Below are 21209 nucleotides of genomic sequence, written 5' to 3'. Positions count from 1 at the left end.
ATTTTTGACTTATATGTACACGCTTTATACTGGTTGGTTATCTGTGACTCTTTTCGACCTTTAATTATTGATGTGAGAACTTTTCTTACACCTAAAATGCGAAGATCTAAAGGTTCATTAGATCATATTTCACGGTTCATATTCATGTGGAAAAATAGAATCAAACCGGCCTTTACCCTCTTCTATTCCACAAGAAACGAGATATGTTAAACCATACCCGACGCGCATGTTGGCTGCGTTTATTTTGACACGCCACTAACACGCTATTAGCGCGGCGTGTTCATAGGTTTCGAGCTCCGACGTGCTGACTGGTGGCACGGGAAGACTTCATCCCAAGTTGGCTACATGATTGACTCTTATGGGCTGCTTCCTCAACGAATAGTTTTAACGTTTGAATATTAATATAATTAATAAATAATAATAATATCAAATTTTATCTATCTATAAATACAACTATTAAACACAATTTTTATATAATTTTAACTATCATTTCTCTATTTCTTCCACCTTTTTATAATTCTTCCAATTTTTTTACAAAACATCACTCAACATTGATGTTTATTTAGCTATTGTCGATGATTCGTCGTACGATGAATTATTGTTTATTATAATGCAATCATACGCCGAGGAGTTAGATCAAGAAGCTGATGAAGGCTAATACAATAGTGGTCATAAAAAAACGATCGTCATACTAGAAGTTGTTGCTTCGTATGATATGTGGATATGACATGCGTTTTTTGGTATTGCGGGTTCCAACAATGACATTAATGTTTTAAACTGTTCACCGTTGTTTGATTCTATCAAGAACGTCATCGCTCCACCTGCACCATTAACCGTAAATGATCATAACTACACACATGGTATTATCTCGTTGATGGTATTTACCCGGATTGGGCTACTCTTATTAAGGTATTTTCATCATCAACTGACGAGCCACGTACAAAGTTTAAACGATATTAAAAAAGTGCACGAAAGGATGTGGAGTGCACCGTCAGTGTTGTTCAAGGGAATTTCTATGTGTGTGCCTGGACGATCTTGGAATGCCAAAAAACTATCCCGAATCTCATACACGTGTATAATAATGCAATATCTACGCGACAGATATCTGGAAATACGCGACAGAGATGTGCATAATCAACTTCGTGAAGGCCAACCGAGCATATATGGCATCTTGTACCAAAATTCAGCCACACTAATAACTAGTTTTTTAAATATTGTATTTTTAGGACTTTTTAAAAATAATAGTTTTATAACTTTCTAATAATGTAAATTTCTATATTTAGAACTTCTAAATATCATTTTATTAATTTTAATTGAGAGTGTTTTTATCAATTTAATTTGTTTTAGTAATTATAAAATAATAATCAAATTAATTAAATAAAATAATAACTAAAATAAATAAATTATACAATAAAAAATGAAAATGAAATTAAGAATACCCACCACGCAACTCAACACGCCACAACACGCCATCCAATTATTTCTCAGTTTACCAAAACGCTTGTCACATCAGCGATAAGCACCTCATCCAGAAGCGTCTCGATCACATGTGCAAAGTCTTTACCTGAATATGGTCTCACATTTGAAGGGACCTAAAATTTTACAGATCCTATATAATATTATACATTCATTTATATTTTTTTCGTAAATCAAATCATGAGAGTTCATTAATCATATAATTTAGTCACATATAACTTCTTTTCTATTGATAATTTTTAGTACTACATATATTTTATTTTATTAAGTATTACTTAACGTTTATGATGATCCTTTTTTAAGTTTTGAACAAGGCTTATTAGACCCCACCTTACCCCAACACGTCACTTGTGGCCAGCAACCATTGGATATGGTCTTAGAGTGTTGTGTAACGAACTTATCAATCAATACATTATATTTAGCATTCAAATCACATATTCAATATTTTCAGTACCACTAACTTTATTAAACGATTAACCATATTTTCACTTTAACAATTTTCATGGGCCTTACTGAGTTTTTGGACCTCCAGCGATAATCATGCTACACAATCAAAGGTTCGTGATCAAAGCTCTAACTAAAATACTTGTGTTCCAAGTTCTTCAAAAGAATAACAAAAATAGCAGAGACAAATAGGCTGATCATCAATCATCAATCAATGTCTATATATAACACATACATAAATATAATTAAGAGTACACTCTTTGAACCCTTATTTCCATCACTTCATCTCTGAAGAGTGACATAATTAACTATTACATTACATACATAATTAACATATTACATCATAGATTAATAATCAATACAATGAACTTACATCCCACTATACAATAATGTAACTGACACAGAATCTTAAATCCAGTTGACTCACCAACATGGGTATCATGTCTTGATTACATTTCATTGTCTATATTTTATGTATTAGATCAAGGAATATCAGAAACATTGGTGTTTTCTTGATTCTTGATGTTGTCATCAAGAAGATGCCTTGTCAATAAATCTTCATTATCCACTTGCTTTGCCACTACTTTTTGTTCTTCTGTTTTGCCCCATAGTACTAAGTAGAGACCAATCATTATTAATATTGCCCCCAACAATCTACATCACAGTCAATAAAAAATGTCAAAAAAATTAGTAAATTCTCATACAATACACTCCCTTAATTTCAAAGTAACTGTCATCTATACAAGAACACAATTTTAAATAGGGTACATTTTTTAGCCTTTATTTAGTATAATGACAAGTTACTTTTGCTGGTTAAAAAATGGTCTTTATGAGTATTGTACTAGTAATATGAGTAAAAGTTAAAATGTGAGAAACTTAAATCTGAGTTTCAAGTGTCATCTGGCTAAAATAGCAAAATGATATATAGTTAAAGACGTCGAATGTATGTCAAAATTGTTAAACACATTGAAACTAAACTTGAGTATTGGGCACGGCAGAGGTCAAGGGTTCAATCTCCGGCTCTGTAAAAAATCCGCTAGGGAAGTTTTACAAACCCGTACGCAGAAATTCGGCTCGATCCACATGCCCGTATGGATTGATGGATCGGGTCCCTGATATATGGTTCGGGGATCCACCCAAAAACGCGTGTGTGCGTGGAAAATGATCGGATGTTTAGTTTTCGATCCCCGACATTGATTCCAAACCAAGGTTTACAAAGAAACATTGAAAATAAACTTACCCCCCAAGATACAACTGATCATGTAGAATTGCAAAAGCCATGATAGCAACAAGAACAGTCTGCACAGGCTGGAATACAGCAACAAAAACAGGCCCTCCTTTTTGAATGCACCAAGTTTGCAGCCATAACACAATTCCAGATGAAATAATTCCCTATTACCAATATCTACTAGTTATTGTTTGAAGTATATATCTAAAAGTGTTTACAATACAGAAAAGTTTTAGTAGGCTGACTATCAAAGAAAGAAAAAGTTAATTTTCTGCATCAGTATATAATTACCGCGTATAAGATGGTGAAAACTTCTTCCCCAGACTTTATTATCCATTTCTCTGGGTCCCGCTCGAAAAATGCTGCGATGACCATGAACTGGATCAATCCGAAAAAGCATGTGAAAGATGTAAGTGAAAGTTTAGCCGGGTACTTCTTCACAATCGGAGCCTGCAATACATTTTCAACCATCTTCTTTCATTAGCACGTCTAAAAACGTAGTCATTATAATCGCTAAAGATCGCTAAAAGATCTAAATGATGAATACCGAAAGTGTGTATTGAATTAATAGCAAACAAATATAAAAAAGTAACCTGAAAAACCATCCATCCAGCCCATGATAAACAGTGACCAATTAGGTAAATACAACCCCATGTCCAATTGAGCATTTTTGTTGAGCCAGAATGCATATAATCAATGTTGACTTTATTTGATGTATCATGATAAAAAAGTGGAGCCCCTTTGTATAGAGTAATTACAGTTGCTCCTCCTACACTTGCAATTGTACCTATAACTTTTGCCAACCCATCTCTTCTTGATATGTTTACCTTCTCAAGCCTAACACACAAATAAATAGTATAATAAATAAATTCAAATATCATAGCAAATTATGGCCTATAAATTTATTCAAAATCTGCTTGGACATTACCTTAAAACAGAGGCCATGATAAAAGTAATGGCAGGAACTGAGTTTTGCATGGCAGAAGCAAAAGCAGGGGTTGCATAGTACAACCCAAGTATGTAAAATCCTTGGTTGGCTGTGATTCTTTTATGAAGGAAAAAAAGAAAAAGGTAACAGAAAGACAATATTCATCAGTTATTTTATTTTATTTTTTAGTAAAAACAAGATGTAAAAATAATAAAAATAAAAATAGTAACGACAACTCTGTCGTTAACACGCTTTAAATCATTGTAAATAATGCTTACTTATTACTTTTAAAATGGCAGTTATCAAATTGTAAAATACTTTAAAGCAACTTGTAAAATACTTTAAAGCGTGTTAACAACTAAGGGTTGTTGTTAGAAGACGTAATAGATGGAGTTTGCAATTCACTTACCCTACTAGAGCCAGGAGGAAAAACTGAACTAGTAATGAAAATGTTAGGGGTGGTCTTTCTTTCCTGAAAGTTAAAGAAAAATCAAGAATTTAAATTAAATTAAGATAATATAATTCGACCGCAAATCTCTATTCTCTCAATAAAAGAATGGAGAAGCGATAAGAGACATAGTTGATGAATTATAACTATAATTTCACACTTGCACATTTCTCTTCGGATAGTTGATCTTTCTGATGAATTAGTTTTGAGGTATCACTCGACACAACGTCGATTTTCCATTAGTTACTTTAATAATAATCATTATTATCATACAAGTATATAGTAATTACAAATAAATATATTCATTTGTGGATTCACCATTGAAACTTACTTCTCATAAAAGTAGGCCATAGGAGCCAAGAGAATCAATGCAAGAAGGTTTCTGTAAATGGGGTACACGACTTTACTGACGCCGATATTGAGTGCAACTCTAGACACTATATGAAAACCTGCAAAGCAAAGTTGCAAAACAAGAACCGCGATAATAAGCTTCATCTTGCCAGAAACACAAATCCGGGATCTTGCTGGCTCCATTTTGATTACTAGTTGAATTCTGTTGGTTTTATGTTGGTACTTTGTAGTACTTTTGACTTCAATATCTGTTTGTTTTGGATTGTGGCATGCACCTTTTATAAGTCAAGGGAATATGAAAGTTGATAATTGTTTTTTATGTATTATTGGCTTGATGCATGCATGAGGGTTGCAAGAACTGTGTCATAAGCATATGCAAAGTAATCATGTACAAAACATAGGTGGTTGTGAATTGTGATTGCAATTATTAATTTGTTTGTTTATTATATTAGCCTATCTATTAATGTGTTTGAAGGAGTTTACCTATTATTTTATCTAGAGACAGTTTAAGTTTCATATGTGTTCTAAACTCTAAAGCCAAGTAACGAAACAGGGCCTTTTCAACAAACTTTGAACTCAATATTAGGTATAATTGGATGTGGTTCTAGTTGTTCATGCTATCTGGTGACGGAGATGAGGACAAGTATTTTTATTACGACTTACGCTTGCGAGTTTTCGTGTGACCAATTCCGACCCTCTTGGACTCCCCAATATATGCTTTAGTGAGGTTTGAATCAAACCACTTGTGAGGATATCCCACTAGATTATGTTGGCTAGGCTAATTATACCTTTATATATTTGATTATCAATTTTTTTGCAATGTAGATATACTTTTCAGTTTTTACCACCATTCTAGTATTTCGTGTTCAAAAGAGGTTATGAACCTTGAAGGAATAATAATAATATCTCAAATTTTTTTTCATGAAAGGAAGGGCAGAGAGGGAAGGGAGCGATATCAAGCCGTAACACTAGTAGAGTACTAAGCTCGCTTCTATATAAATAGATTGACGACCCGTAGTTAGGGCCTCCCATTCGCGAAGCTGAGACGGGAGAAAAAGTATATATAACTCCCCACTCGACTCGCGCGTAAGCCTGCTCCAAATTTGGTGGTCGACAATTATTTAGACAATTTTATTAATATATATTATAATTATATTATGTATACATATTACTTCGTATATATAATATAATAACAATAATAATAATAAATAATAATAATAATAACAAACTAATGATATAATAATAATCAAATAATCAAATAATAATAATAATAATAATAATAATAATAATAATAATAATAATAATAATAATAATAACAAACTAATGATATAATAATAATCAAATAATCAAATAATAATAATAATAATAATAATAATAATAATAATAATAATAATAATAATAATAATAGTAATAGTAATAATAGTAATAGTAATAGTAGTAATAGTAATAATAATAATAATAATAATAATAATAATAATAATAATAATAATAATAATAATAATAATAATAATAATAATAATAATAATAATAATAATAATAATAATAATAATAATACACTACAAGAAAAATGAGCTTTAGTGACGAAAACTATTGGTCACTAATAACACTAAAATGGTCACTAAATCAAGTTAGTGACCAAAATAGGTTGGTCACTTGTCGTCACTATAGATCCGTCACAAAATATTTTTAGAGGCCAAAATACCAAAATTGGTCACTATAGTGACCATTTGTTTGGTCACTAATATCGTTTAGTGACCAAAATTTAGTGACCACTTTTTTAATGGTAACTAAATAGCATTATTAGTGACCAAATATTGAGTCGTCACTAAAAAATCGTCACAAATGAACATTTTTCTTGTAGTGATAATAATAATAATAATAATAATAATAATAATAATAATAATAATAATAATAATAATAATAATAATAATAATAATAATAATAATAATAATCACGAATTTCTGTTTGTATGATTCGTTAATTTGATTGGTTCACATGATGTTCTAAGAGAATCTTAGTTATAAATTGACCAGAAACGATTGATCATGAGCAACTGATGATTATAAAAGTAGTCAAAAACTCCATTAATAGATAAACAAGCCACATGGAAATGTTAAAATTATTCCACTGGATATATACGCATAAATATCATGTTTGGTATAAACATTATTACTCTGTTTAAACATACAGAGTGTACACATCATTATTTAGCATCTTATACTTATATTATGAACGGTAAATATAAATATACATAATTTAACATATATTTCAGAATGTAACAGTGAGAATTTAAAAGTTACAAACATCAAATAAACTCTAGTCACTTGAACACGACCTAAGCAAATGTTAAAGTGTATCTAGACACAGTAAAAATGAAGCCGAAATAGAGAAACTTTAGATGATCCTCAAAAGAAATAAGGATCAACGTAGGATCAACATCATAAGTAAGAATGCACCTTATCGATGTTTTTATATTACTATGATCAAGATCAACATAGGATCCACTCATCCACATCATAAGCATATCCTCGACTTTTAGATCATATACAAGATTGAGTCTATTTTCGGTCGTAAAGGAGGATCATAAAATAAGGATTGAGATCTTATCAATAATGCATTCAGTCGTTGTGATCGCGTGACAAAGCCTTGCAAAACACCGCTTTACTTGTCTCATTTTCCATAAATTTCAACTTCTATTGGAATTATCTAAAGATAAGATAGCCCTTAATAAGGCTATACTTATGAAATTCAGACATGCAAAATTATTTGTATTTTAATGATAAACTACTAATCCTCTACAAATAACTACCCGATTGTACGTACAATATAACTATACTAGACTTTAAGAGCCCGTGCGTTGCACGGTAGGCTCTATTACATAAATTGTTACGACGTTAGGTATTGATGATTATATCTTAGAAAACACTTTAAATAAAGCGTAATATTACACCTGAATTCCAAACATAGTTATTGAACTTTTCAAATGCAGAAACATTAATGATTAATTTTACTAAACATCAAGATAGGTAGAAAGCGCGTTCGTTGAACTTGTACGTGAATATCCAGGCTGTTCCATTCTTTAATCGACTTTCCTTACGGAACTGATCGAAACCGTATGTAACTGATAGATTTGGCTTTGTCCTAGAATTTTCTTGTTTAAGCCGCCATTTGTATTTCTTCTTTGCTAAATTATAACATGAAACAGTTTTTCCACTTCGTAGCCCCGGTAGTAGCATCAATTCTTTCGGAAGACGCTTATAAAAAGAAAAATTGTACTTTAATATGATATAAAAGATGCTAAAACAGCAAGATAACGAATGTTTGTTAAGTTATTTGTAAGAACAATTTGTTTATTAGTAATGTATAAAATTGCTATACGATATAGATGTAAAAGGTATACTTACTAATACACGACCTCTTGGTATCGTAATTTTGCAATCATAAGTTTTCACCTCAGATTGTAAGTAGTCTGGATCGTACATTTCCCCAATAAGTGTTGTTGATATGTTTCTCTTTTCATCGCCAAGTTCATTATAGATGATTAATTCTAGATTGCGAAAACTAAGTGCATATAAAATAACTCTATCTCCTCGATTTAGTTGTAAGTCAGAAAGTAACTCTTGCCATCCTTCACGGAAAATCAACTGATCTTGAATCAAAGACATTGGTAAACATTTTTTGTACGAACCGTTATAGTGAATCCACACATGATCATGTGGGCTTCTCCTTCCCTTATATGCGGATTTAAATTTTTTTGCCATTGTCTGGTATAAATAAATAATATGTGAATTAACTTTTATAAAAAAATAGACAATATATAAAAAAATAAGGTATATAATCACAGTAGTGATTCGAATTTTTATGAACAGTCTAATACAATAGTAATATGAAGATTGTGACTGCTAAAGTTATAAGTTGTTTTTCAAATGTTTTATATGTGACTGTACGTGTTTATGAATTTAGTACATACCAGAAAGTTCACGTTGGATCCATCTACAATTTGCATGAATGAAGGGAATCTCCTGTAATGTGCGTTTTCGAACAATTTTATCTGCAATTCTGTAACTTTGACCCAATTTCTGGTGATATTGAACCAGTTCTTCGGAGCCATTGTTTTTTTGAATAAACAACTAACTCATAATTGAATATGTCAATAGCAGTAATACAGAGTATGTCTGACATTTTAAGCTTAAGATCAGTAATGATTGTGCCGAATCCTTCGCTGAGATATAAAGTGAGATCATGTATGCTGAAAGACACTTCAGCTTTATAGCCTTGTAAAGTGTGGACCCAAACTTTTTTGTTAGGTAATGACTCATGATAATATTCCCGAAACCAAGATAATGGCAGTGGCTGTGTTTAAAATAAACCAAAAAAATTGTTAAATTTAGTGAAATGTGTATGACACTAAACATTAAGTAAATACAGTATTATATAAATGCGCAGATTGAAGGATAACAATACCACTAATATATCATCTAAACGGGAGAAAGTGTGGATGAATGACGGCCTATGAAGTTGTCTTTGCTCATTCGCCATTGTCACTGTCAAAGTTGATAATTGGTTAAGTAGCATGACGAATAATAGTTACAGATATGTTGTTATATGAAATCTTAAAAATTGCCTTGATTTTTTCGAACATATTGTTATAGCATAAATGTATACTTACAGAAAAAATGCTAAGAAAGTGTTTGTGGTTTTAGTTTTCTGTAACATATATAAGGTACATTACTTAAAACTATATACGTATCCAAAGTTAGGGTTAGTGGTAGGAAATTAAATAAACAATATTGATTCTATGTCTTCATCCACTTTGTTTTTGATTTGGCAAATAATTTTCAATTTAATGAATGTAAATGAATATAAATAATCTTGTTCTCCTGTAATTTTTTATGAAAAAAACAAAACCCGTGGAAATCAAAATTCATAAGACGATTAAGTAACAATATATAAGTCTAATTACTTTTAGTACCTTAAGGTGATCTTATTTCCACTTCGTCGCCTCTGCTAGATTTTGGTTGATAGTATTCTGTTGATAGAACGGAAAACTGCAAACAACTATGAATTCGATAATGGTTGCTGACTGAATAGGGTTTCAGTTATTTTCGGGTATATTGTGATTAGAAAATGGGTCATCGTATTAATTGTGGATGTATTGGACTAATTTTGGTGAATTTTAAAATATTTGTTAGTGTGGGTGGCCCAAACTTTGTTACCTTATTTGGGCCGTATTTTTTTTACAATTTGTGTTTTGATGGAATATTTCAATTTTTCATGTAGGACCGTTTATTCCCAATATGTTGATATAAGTTAGTTAAACAGTAAGTTTGAACAGTTGTTAAATAATGTTTTGGTAATTGCTGTAGGTTAGGTAATGACAAACATTTGAAGGTTAAGTATTATGTTTGTTGAAATTATATTGTAAAGTATTACTTTGGTTAATGTTTAGTGCCAATATGGTGCTGTTTGAATGGTAATAAAGGCAAACATGATTTAGGTATTTATGAACAAATATGTGTCGTAAGTTGAATTCTAGTGTCGTACCAATGTTGCAGGTTATTGAAACCAAATCCAAACTATGGTATTAGAGAAAGATATGGTAGCATCGTTAAGATATTTGTTAAAAAATAAAAAATTACATGTACACACAAAATATCTGTAATGTTGAAATCATTGTAATACAATTACGGAACGCATAAAAGTCTGAGTTTTCCACATTACATCAGTAACAACCTTATTCTTCCCGGCAAACGTTTTTGCAGATAAGTTGAGAACCTGGCTGAGTATCAGATCAAAAAGTAGTCAGACAACATTAACCTCATACTCAAACTTCAGTAGTAAAGAATATATATTGAAGTTTAGTTAATGAAGAAAACTCAAAATAAACAATTCATTCAGCATGTCATACGAAATATTTGAAATATTAGTGACGTTCTATTTGTTGTCATTTAATAGCGATAAAAGAAATAAACATTATTCCTACACATGAAAGAATAAACAGTATGAATATCTTGCCTTTTATAGGTGTTGCAAGACTTCTTTGAAGACTACATTCTTTGTTGTATCCGACAACTCGTTGTCTTTGTTTAGAATGAGCACTTTGAGACCATTCTTCGATGTTACCCTAGATAGAGCAACATATAGTTGACCGTGACTGAAAACGGGTTTCGGAAGGAATAAACCAACGTTGGCCAACGATTGTCCTTGACTCTTGTTGATAGTCATTGCAAAGCATACGGCTATTGGAAACTGCCTTCTTTGAAACCTAAAAGGAATTCTTTTGTCTGAAGGTACGATTAACATTCTAGAAATAGCTGTGATTTTTCCTACATGTGTACCTGTTAAAACTTTTGCTTTGATGACCTTTTCACACAGTTCAATAATTTGCAATCTAGTCCCATTGCACAATCCTCCAGATTGATCTATATTCCTAAGTAGCATCACGGGAACACCTACTTTAAGCGTCAAATTATGTTTCGGTAATCCACCAATGTTGATACTATTTAAGTAATCAGTTGTGTACAATTCACTATTGAAGTCTGAATCTCTATCGAATTGGCATATGCTATCAGAACTCAGATATGACCTTGCTTCACCTTCTAGTGACTCCATCATTCGATCGTTTATGATGTTGACTACTTCATGGGTTGGAGCGAGAATTGCACGCTGTTGGTAGTAAGTGGGATTACCAAGGTTTTGTAGATAATTTGGATAAATACATTTTATAATTGAACCAATTGGATCTTCTACATCATTGATTAACACATCTTCTGGCATTTGAATATCTGAAATCCCATCGTCTGTTGGATTAATATTTCCATCACCTATGTCTAACAACCAGTCTGCAAATTTGCGTATGTCTTCGAGTTTTTTTATGAGATTCAGCATTTGAAGTATTGAGAGAAGCTGTTGACAGACGCATGTTTTGTGTTAGTTTAAGAACGGTAACATGATCCCATAGGTTTGAGGAGTTCAAAGTTGCGTTAACAATATCATCTCTTTTGCCATGTGTTACAACTGGTAGAACTTGTCTGAAATCGCCGCCAAAAACAACAATCTTACCTCCAAACGGTGTGTCCATGCTATTTGGATTGATAGAACGGCATATGTCGCGGAAAGAACGATCCAAAGTTTCAACACATATCCTTTTAACCATTGGTGCTTCATCCCATATTATCAATTTGGCTCTTCTTATTAATCCAGCTAAATGACTATTAGGTAGAATCCTGCAGAATGATTCATCAGTTGGGTCAATAGGTATTGCGAATCTGGAATGTGCAGTTCTACCGCCAGGTAATAGCAATGCAGCTATGCCACTTGAGGCAACGTTCAGAACGATTTCTCCTTTACTTCTAAAAGCAGCAGAAAGAGTTGTCCAAAGAAAAGTTTTTCCGGTTCCACCGTATCCGTATAAAAAGAAAACTCCACCGTTATCAGCTTCAACTGCATTTATGATGGTGTCGTATGCCTTCTTTTGATCTGAATTTAATTTAGCTATAAGTTCTAGGTGCTCTGATTCTAGTGCAGACATATCGTACGACAGTTCATCAATAATTAAAGGATTTTCAGACAAATTCAAGTTTGTGGACGTAGGAACCGGCATTGAACTGAAGCTACGTAAGGATTTACCGTTCGATTGGAGTGTCTTTTCGATGTCATTCAGAATAAGGTTCTGTATCATTTCTCTCGTAGGCTGAATCCCTGTAAACAATGAGTTTTTGTTACATATATATGTTGTAAAAAGATTAGTCTGTTGAAAATGTAAAATTATGTATAATATGAAAAATAATTTTTTTCTTGTTATTTGTTTATAAATATAGTTGAGGTTAAGAATAACGTACCCGATATGCTTTGATGAATTATATCAGCAGCTAAGTAATCGAATGTTTTTTCAAAGACATCTTCGGGTCTACTTAAACTTTCTGACAGAAGAAGTTGGGCAAAAAAATTACGAAGCCAACTACCTGAACCCCAAACGCTTGCAGACTTGATACTTTCAATGTATTCTTGATCATCGTCTAACAACCCCATTTCATAGCAACCTGCTTTGAATGTTGGGCATACAATACCATTAACTGTCCTGATGTCTTGGTAGCATGTAGGACCTCGTACTTTGTTCAACAAAATACGTAGGAAAAACAATTCTCCGGTTTGAGGTGAGACGTGATGAATACGTCCTATTGATCCGGTTAATTTCTTCCTTGGTGTCCATAGTCGGGTATCTTTGTTCCACACAAACTTTGTAGGAAATTCAACATACGTCAACAGTTTCGCGTCATCGTTAGTTTCATTACATTTCATCCATTCTAGAAACTGGGAGACGTTAACTGACGGATCTTCTAGGACATCTTCAAGTAATTGTGTTTCATCGAAAATGACGGAATGTTGGTCTTCCAAGTGAAATGCTAAACGAATAACAGTCGGATTTCTATGGTTTATATCAAAAGCCAACATTCGCCAAACTGCCTCACATGACGATATGTATCGACAGTCATAGTATTGTTTGATTTCGTCCGTGTCTTCGTCGCAGACACCTGCAGTAACTCGATCGTTTCCCTTGTGGATGTATTTAAAAAGATACCTAATAGCTCCGACTTGGTTACACCATTCCACATTGATGTGTGCTTGATACTTTTTAAGTAAAAGAGGATTATAAGGAACAACGTTTCCGTTATCAAGCTCTTGGCCTTGTTTCATGATCTTCCTTCCATTATCTCGTCTCTTGTAGATCGGGTATCCATTGGTATCTAAACTTGTGACATCTGAAAATGGCTTTGGAAAGTTTTTGGTGCACTTTTTGTTAATGTCAGTGCAGACACAATTTGGATTTTTCTCACCGCATGGTCCGTGTATCATTAGGTCAGACACAAGTTGAAATAGTTCTGGATCTTCATCTTTATCTGGAATTTCTGCACAAATATACTCGTCGATATCTTCTGGTTCGGGTAGTTTGTCACGCTCATCCAGGAAGATACATATATGTGCGTGTGGTAGTCCGCGCTTTTGAAACTCGACCGTATAGAGATCTGTATGTAAACATAGGGAAAAAAATTTGATTAGTTAGGTTTTTTAAATGAGTTTGTTTCAAAACACTAAAATGGATGTCTATTTTTATGTAGGTTTCAATCATATTACAGGTAATAGTTTTGTAGTTAAAATTGTCACAGTGTTGGAAAAAATATGATTTGTAATTAAGAAGGTAATTAAGCAAGATATGTATTTCTTCACGTACCCGCCTTGACTCTGCCAAAAATTTTATTTTGCTTTATATCATCCATGAGCCTATCAAGTTTAATTTTAAACATTCTTGATTGGTACGCCGGTTTATCCTCCGGGTTGAAACCTGTCCCTTCCAAAGCTCTACTAATTTCTGGCCATTTCGAGTTGCAAGTGAAAGTTATGAATAAGTCAGGGTAACCATATACTCGACACAAAGCCATTGCATCTCGATAGTTTTCAAGCATATATCTAGCACAGCCCGTAAATGATGATGGAAGCCTAATTCGGTTACCCAACATACTATTGTCAACAGGACCCGAGATATGCGCGGTTGTTAAGTTTGAGAATGTATCAGCTCTTTGAATTTTTTTATTCTTCCGGATGTAATATATTCTTTCAGACTCAACCATTGTGTACGCATCAACCAATAACTGCTGTTGAAGTTTCCTTGCTAAGTGTACTAAAGTTGGAATTGCTCTTTCTTGTATTTTGTAAGCAAAGAACTCTCTCATAGTAACTCGTTTTCGCTTCTTTGTTTTTATCCCTTCAATTTCTGCGTGATCAATATCAGGCCGGTAACCGTCCTCTGCATAAGCAAACAACAGAGGATATTGCAGCGCCAAATAATGCGGGTGTAGCTCACTTATTCGTTTTAAACCTTCAGTTTGACTGTCGACAACTATATCCCTCTTATCAAATTGTAAGTCTATGTCACCAACAATTAATGCAGCGACTTCATCTACGGTTGGTAGGTTATAGTTACGACCATCAGTGCTTCTCCTAGCAATTAGTTTGATTTTAAAATTTGCAATTTTGGTTTCTTCATAACGATCGCGTGCCATTCTGTACATCTTCACCAGCGGGTTGCAATCGTCTAAAAGTTCCATCAATTCTTGTATTATTGACTCATCCAACTGATTTTTTGATCCCAATGGCTCGTTTCCGTTGATTCCTCTGAAAAATACAATAAATGGAATTAGTTATTATCATTAAATTGTTGAAAGAATATATGTTTGTCAATCAAAACATTAAAATTATTGTAAGTAACACGTGTTTATACCCGATCGCTTTTGTTCTGTTACGTGCTTCATTTGAAGTATCGTAAATATATAGTTGGGAAAATTTAGGAATCGATCCAGAGGATGGTACCAGTCCTCCCATTCTATGACAGTTTTGACCTTTGATTCGAAATGTGTACGGACCTTTCCATCTGTTTGCACTTTTGTCTACCTTACCACCCATTGATGTAAATGCGAAGACCATATTGTATTGTCTCACATTTTCTATGAAATGTTTACTTTTGGGATGTTTGTTGGTGTATAAATCCATCAAAAGTTTAGGTGGTGTAGTTGTGAATTCTGGTAGTTTGATTCTACCCTTGAGACAACATAAGGAAAAAGCGCCTCGTAACCCTTTTGTACGTAAACCACGTTTTGTTTCCTTTTTCCACAGTTTGGCTCCACAAGCGGAGCAAGTAAAAGATAAGTCTCCTTCATCACAGTAAGCTGAAAAATAAAGTGACGAATGTGAATGCTAAATGAAAAAATGTAAGGACGTCATATAGAGTAATTGTTGACATTTTAACTGCAATAATTTGTTTAGTTGGTTTAGGTGGATTTGGTTAACCTTTTGAAATTCCACTGATTCGTTGTTGATTAACGCCCGAGGTACCTTCACCGCTAATATCAAATGGTACAGGTGTTGTATTCCTTTTCCTGTTTAACGTATTAAATTTCTTTTGCCTCATTTTTTCAATTCGCTCCTTTCTTGCGGCTGTTTAAAAAAGTAGCATAATGTGTAATGAAGAAGTAATTAACATATGTTTCCTTACAGTTATCTCTTCATATGACTTTTAAAAATGAAACGAATTGATTTAGTATCGAGTTATCATTTTGTAAATTGTAATAAATGAAGACTTACTTTTATACTGAAGGTTTGTTGAGTGTACTTGTCTGCTAATCTGTTGAGGTAATGGAGTTCCTGCATTCTCAGTTGATGTAGGTGTTGATGTAAATGTGATACCACTTGCTGAACCGTGAGAGACTGCTGACGTATATTCACTATTACCGCACAGTTTATTGATTGTCAAAGGTGTGTTGAATAGTGATACTTTCGCTGACTTGTTTGTCCGAGTTTTATTTTGGGTTCCTGTAAATGATAATGCGAATGATGTAAAGCAGTGTTTACATTTTTTTTTATTTGATTACAATAATGATTGCAAAAAAACTCACCCAACTGCACGGTTTTTGTTTTTTTTGGCGTCAACTTTAGATATAGTTGAAGAGTTTTGTTGTCTTAAGTTATTCAATACTATTCTTCATTCCTTTCGTGCCGTTGCTGATGTTTGTTGTAATATACAAACCAAACTTAATAAATAACAACATCTAACAATGAAATTATTTTAAAAAACAATACCCTAATTGGGATATGACTATGTAATTGTATGAAAGAGTGGAAGCAATATAGTAAACATATATACATTGAGTAAGTTTAATAAGCAAATCACCTGGTGACTTTTGTCGTGTAGGAGTGACAAAACAATTCTCTTTATCTAAAACAGAATAGTTGTTTTGGTTAGATGGGGTGGTCGGTTCGTATACATTGTACTTGGTAGAAGTACCTGCATTTGTAGATGCTCTATGGTTTGACTTAAATATGTAACCACTTGATGTACTGTGTGAGAATGTTGATGCATTGGGAATAATATTGTTGCGCATTTTTATTGTTAACGGTGTGGCAAATGATGATGGGTTAGCTGCCTTGGTTGTTCGTGTTCGCGAATGATCAACTGTGAAAGAGAAATACCATAACGTTGTGATAAATTTATATTTTGTGTTATGAAAACAATAATGTATGTTTAAGTACTGACCAGACTTAATTGATTTGATCTTGTTCTTCGCCGAGGTTGATGATGATGTTGATGAATTTTGTTCCCTAAGGTTATTTAATATTAATCTTCGTTCCTTTCTTGCCGAGGCTAATATGTAGTAGTAATCAAACGATTGATTAAAATGTAAATGAGAAACATTTTATTAAAAAAAATAATTAACCATTTTAACATATTTATCACCTAATATGTCAAGGGTAAACTATATTGTTTTCAATTATTAAAATCGAAATATGAGTAAGGAAAAACAGCATATAACCTGGTGACTTTTGTGGTGTCGGTGTGAGTATAAAATTGTCTTCAACTAAGAGTGTATGGTTTTTCGAAATAGCTGGTGTCGTAGGTTTGGGTACAATGTATTTGATAGAAGTACCTGTATACATGAAAGTAAAACAATTAGCAGACTTATTAGTTATGAAAATTGTTACACATGAAATTCGGTTGGAGTCGTTGCTGGTCCACTTTGCAGTTAATTCTCTAAAAATTGATTGATTCATAGCTTATTCTGTACAAATTATGAATGAAAAGCTAAAGTTGTTAAAATTCAGATAAATCGGTGAACATCCATTTTTTTGTAGTCCAAGCCTAATTTAAATTTTTTAGTACATACGTTTTAATAATTTGTTCAAGCGCATAAATAAAACTACATATGCCAATGGGTCTACTTTGAGACTGGTTTAGGGTGTTGAACTGGATTTTCTGTATATATCTGAAAAGTAGATAAATAAATACTTTAAATATCTATTTAATTTAATGTAATGATAGTTCTGTGTTGTTAGTATGGGTTAATTAATAAAGTGAAACTGAATTGGTTAAAATTTGAATGCTTGTATGTAGTATTGCAAAATAAGTTAATTTTGTGACTATAATTATTATTAATGTTAAAAAAATAAGAGAAAGAACATCATCATTTGGTAGTATACTTACATTTGTTTGAAGTTACTGGAATGGCTACTGAATTGCCTGATTGCTGGTAATTTAAAGATGTGTCAATTGTAGGATAATGTTTGGTATGCTGGTATGGGTCAGCATTTTCTTTTCCTTTTTGTTTGTCTTGTGAACGACGCGTACTTGACGCTTGTGTGGTTTCCTTGAGATTGGTTTGTAAACCTATATGAATATAGGAAATAAATATGTTTGTCGTGAGTTTAACAATTCAGGGAGTAAAATAAATATAAATAAGCATAGATGAATTTGTAAAGAAGCGGTATACTTGAGACAATAGAATTATCAGATGTTTTGGCAATTGTAGCTTTATGTGACAACATGCTTCTGTTACTCTGCATAATATCCTTTCGTCGTTTTCTTGAAACAGCATCTATGTTGTAAATGTTAAATGAAAATGAATAGAATATATTTGTAGTGTATTTTAAAGTAGGAAACCATGCGCACATTGTAGTAATAGTATAGACATCAATGTTTTTTAAAAAGAATTCGTTATAGGAGAACCTTCGTTTGTGACATCAATTAATTGCATTTCATGAATCTGACCATCTATTGCCTGGGTAAATGTATTGGTAGTTGACGGCGGTTTTGATTGAATCAAGTTGCCATGTCCACCTGTTCACCACAAAGTAAGTGATTCTATATGTGAATTTATAATTTTTTTTTAGCACTAAGGTAGTATAGAGTAGAAGATAACCTGAAACATTAGAAGAATATGATTGATGAGTGGAATGAATTTGGTATCCATAAGAAACACTTCGGCTGTCAATGAGATGTTTTTTTCTTTTAGTTTGAATCGTACCTATTCCATAGTGTTGAAAAGAGCAAACAAAGAGTTAAAAACAGTGAATGTGAATATAGATACTTCTAAGTCTGTTACTCCTTAATTTTAAAAAACAAATAGTATTGTGATGACCATTAAAAATTCCGAGATTATTGAATACCTTGTACAGGTTCTTTTATTGATAACACCGATTCATTTCTGTTTAGATCTCTAAGTGGAGTTCTTTCAACTGATTGACCACCGGTATCCGCTAATTTCTTGTTAGTTTTTGAAGCAGGTTTTGTATTGCTTGATATGAAAGATGACACATCTTTCTCCATGAATCCGTTGTTGTTCTTGAATTAGATGATCGGTGTTGGTATTTGCAGTGTATTTACGGATGAATGTGAGGATGTTTTGATGGAAGATTCTACAATGAAACAGTGGTAACACGAAAATGAGATTGAAATTTGCAAATCAGTTATTTTGGGAAACTAAATAAAGGGAATTCATCAATATCATTCATATGATTGAAGATGTATTAAAAAAATATCAACCAAATATATTTAAATTTCAATTATCTTTGTAACTGCATCTCTTGTTCCTAAAAACGGGTCCTTAATTGTAGGAACTACTATGTTATTCTATTAATAAATGTATCAATATTTGAAAATTTTGGTATTTTTATGAACTCTAATATTGTTACTTATGGCAGGTTAGAAATTTGGTACATTGTATGTAGGCACTGCATTTTTAAAAAAAAATCATATAGTAAAAGTGTATGCATGACAGTAGTATAGTATTTATATATATAGGGAAAAGAAATAATTAAAAAGTAGACACAGTATCTACACATACTGACATAGCATAACATTCATAGTTTTAATACATTGGGTCCTAAAGAAGTTTTACCGAGTAGGGATTTAAATTACAAAAGACGATACTATCCCAAACTAACTTAAGAAACTACATGTAGTCTAGAAAAAACATCAACACGAAAGGCATAAAATGTTCAAAAGTCAGGTGTGTTATATTGCCTTTCGAAATGCGGAGCGGCTAAACTTTTGGTCGAATGTTGTTCCTCTTTTCAGCATGAATAAGAAAGACACTAAAGTCTCGATTGAATTCAATAAGCAGATCGTCTCCCTTTTCATAGTTGTTATCTGCGACAAAACCCTCCCATCCTGTAGAAACTGCCAAGTTTGGTTTCTTTTTGTCTTTCTCCTCTATTAGCCTCCAAAGATGCTCTTTGCTATCAACATCAAAGCACTTGTAACAGCGTCCTTTTTTCAACTCTGGAATGTTAACGAATTGCGGTGGAAGGCACTACATATACCAAATACAGTCCTATCTTAGTAAATGTAAAAGTGGACTTAAGAGTTGTGATTACAAACACATTATATATTTCAAACCATATTAATGTAATGATATAAGACAAAGTACAATTATGATCAAAAGTTATAATATAGTATGAAGCTGAAACGACTAACCAACAATACTCCTCCTGGTACTTTGATCCATAAACAGGTTTCATTGTTCACACGACCTAGTTGGTTGGAGTTATCAGATAACTGTTCTTCGTTGTGTGAAGAATCATCATCGTTTCCCGAAGAATGGTCAGCGATGTCAGAGTCAGTTAGATCCAGATTGAGGTCTTCCGCTGAGTCAAAAGTAAAGCCGTATTTTTTCTCAACACTGATATTATACTCTTCTCCAGTAATTTCTTTGATGTCAAAGCTTTCATCCGATTCATCTTCAGTTTGAAGCTTGTCCTTACTTGCATCAGTTGCTTTTGATGATGAGCCTTTTTCCCATTTACTTTTGATTTTATCATTATTGTTGAAATCAGACATTTTGATGGATTGAGCTGTAAATAAATGTAAAAACATATAATCATACCTCCATGAGTTTTATACAGTAGATTGACATATAATTAAATAAAATCAAATGATCTGTAAATTTACGCAAAATAGACACTCTCATCTTAATGAATTATCTATTTGCACAACATCAGGTGGGTTAATTTTCAACACCATAACAATGACAAATTAAGGCCAGTCAGGAGAGACTAATGCATGTTTTAAATTTATTTAATGATAATAGTAAGATGATTAGTCAATAGAATAAGAGTACTTATCTGGTTACAGAATTAGAGACATAAAACAGGAAATTTCACTGTTGCACAATTGTTACCCTAAACATGATATTGGATCAATACAACCACATTATTAGAAAATCGATTGCACAGGGGGTTAAAAATAGTGAATGCATGCTAGTAATTAAATGGTTGTCTCAAATCATTCATCTTTAGCATCAGATATAGTGTAATATATATTTTAAGTATGACTGTTTGACACCTAAACGATTATTAAAAACGACATACAACGAAGTTAGTACTGCATTTACTTATTTCCGATTCGATGCTTTTATGTAAAACCCTACCATAGTTTCAATTTTGCGTTGATCTAAATGTAAATCTATGCATGCGAAACATCACAATTGCTTAAAGATTCACAAATT

The 21209-nt window shown here is 32.5% G+C and overlaps 2 protein-coding genes across 2 annotated transcripts; both read right to left on the bottom strand.

Moving 5' to 3' along the window:
* Positions 1 to 2225: 2225 nt before the first annotated feature.
* Positions 2226 to 5058, bottom strand: LOC139844923 (WAT1-related protein At3g18200-like). The gene is made up of 7 exons (XM_071835145.1): positions 4856 to 5058; positions 4486 to 4548; positions 4077 to 4193; positions 3742 to 3985; positions 3440 to 3598; positions 3161 to 3312; positions 2226 to 2574 (listed from the first exon to the last, which is right to left on the bottom strand). Exons 1-7 carry the CDS (start codon positions 5056 to 5058, stop codon positions 2403 to 2405), a joined length of 1110 nt encoding a protein of 369 aa, XP_071691246.1. The 3' UTR covers positions 2226 to 2402.
* Positions 5059 to 10545: 5487 nt separating this feature from the next.
* On the bottom strand, positions 10546 to 19030 carry LOC139842531 (uncharacterized). Its single transcript, XM_071832662.1, has 15 exons — positions 18871 to 19030; positions 18624 to 18728; positions 18431 to 18541; positions 18195 to 18299; positions 17909 to 18091; positions 17241 to 17354; positions 16715 to 16882; positions 16015 to 16242; positions 15721 to 15867; positions 15155 to 15599; positions 14108 to 15048; positions 12717 to 13901; positions 11891 to 12576; positions 10927 to 11781; positions 10546 to 10650 (listed from the first exon to the last, which is right to left on the bottom strand). Exons 1-15 carry the CDS (start codon positions 19028 to 19030, stop codon positions 10546 to 10548), a joined length of 5538 nt encoding a protein of 1845 aa, XP_071688763.1.
* Between the last annotated feature and the right edge of the window lie 2179 nt (positions 19031 to 21209).

Source organism: Rutidosis leptorrhynchoides, chromosome 4 (genome assembly GCF_046630445.1).
Source record: "Rutidosis leptorrhynchoides isolate AG116_Rl617_1_P2 chromosome 4, CSIRO_AGI_Rlap_v1, whole genome shotgun sequence".
NCBI lineage: Eukaryota > Viridiplantae > Streptophyta > Magnoliopsida > Asterales > Asteraceae > Rutidosis > Rutidosis leptorrhynchoides.
Note: the sequence above shows the minus strand (reverse complement) of the source record. Positions and strands in the feature narration are given on the sequence as shown.

What these genes read in the sequence shown, in the direction of transcription:
- LOC139844923 (XM_071835145.1), bottom strand. Translation starts at nt 5,058, where the DNA reads ATGGAGCCAGCAAGATCCCGGATTTGTGTTTCTGGCAAGATGAAGCTT. An exon ending in TTCCTCCTGGCTCTAGTAGG is followed by an intron (nt 4,194 to 4,485) that starts GTAAGTGAATTG and finishes CCTTCATAAAAG; the next exon opens with AATCACAGCCAACCAAGGAT. An exon ending in GATCAGTTGTATCTTGGGGG is followed by an intron (nt 2,575 to 3,160) that starts GTAAGTTTATTT and finishes ACTGTGATGTAG; the next exon opens with ATTGTTGGGGGCAATATTAA.
- LOC139842531 (XM_071832662.1), bottom strand. Translation starts at nt 19,030, where the DNA reads ATGGAGAAAGATGTGTCATCTTTCATATCAAGCAATACAAAACCTGCT. An exon ending in GACACCACAAAAGTCACCAG is followed by an intron (nt 16,883 to 17,240) that starts GTTATATGCTGT and finishes TCTCTTTCACAG; the next exon opens with TTGATCATTCGCGAACACGA. An exon ending in TTTTGGCAGAGTCAAGGCGG is followed by an intron (nt 13,902 to 14,107) that starts GTACGTGAAGAA and finishes GTTTACATACAG; the next exon opens with ATCTCTATACGGTCGAGTTT.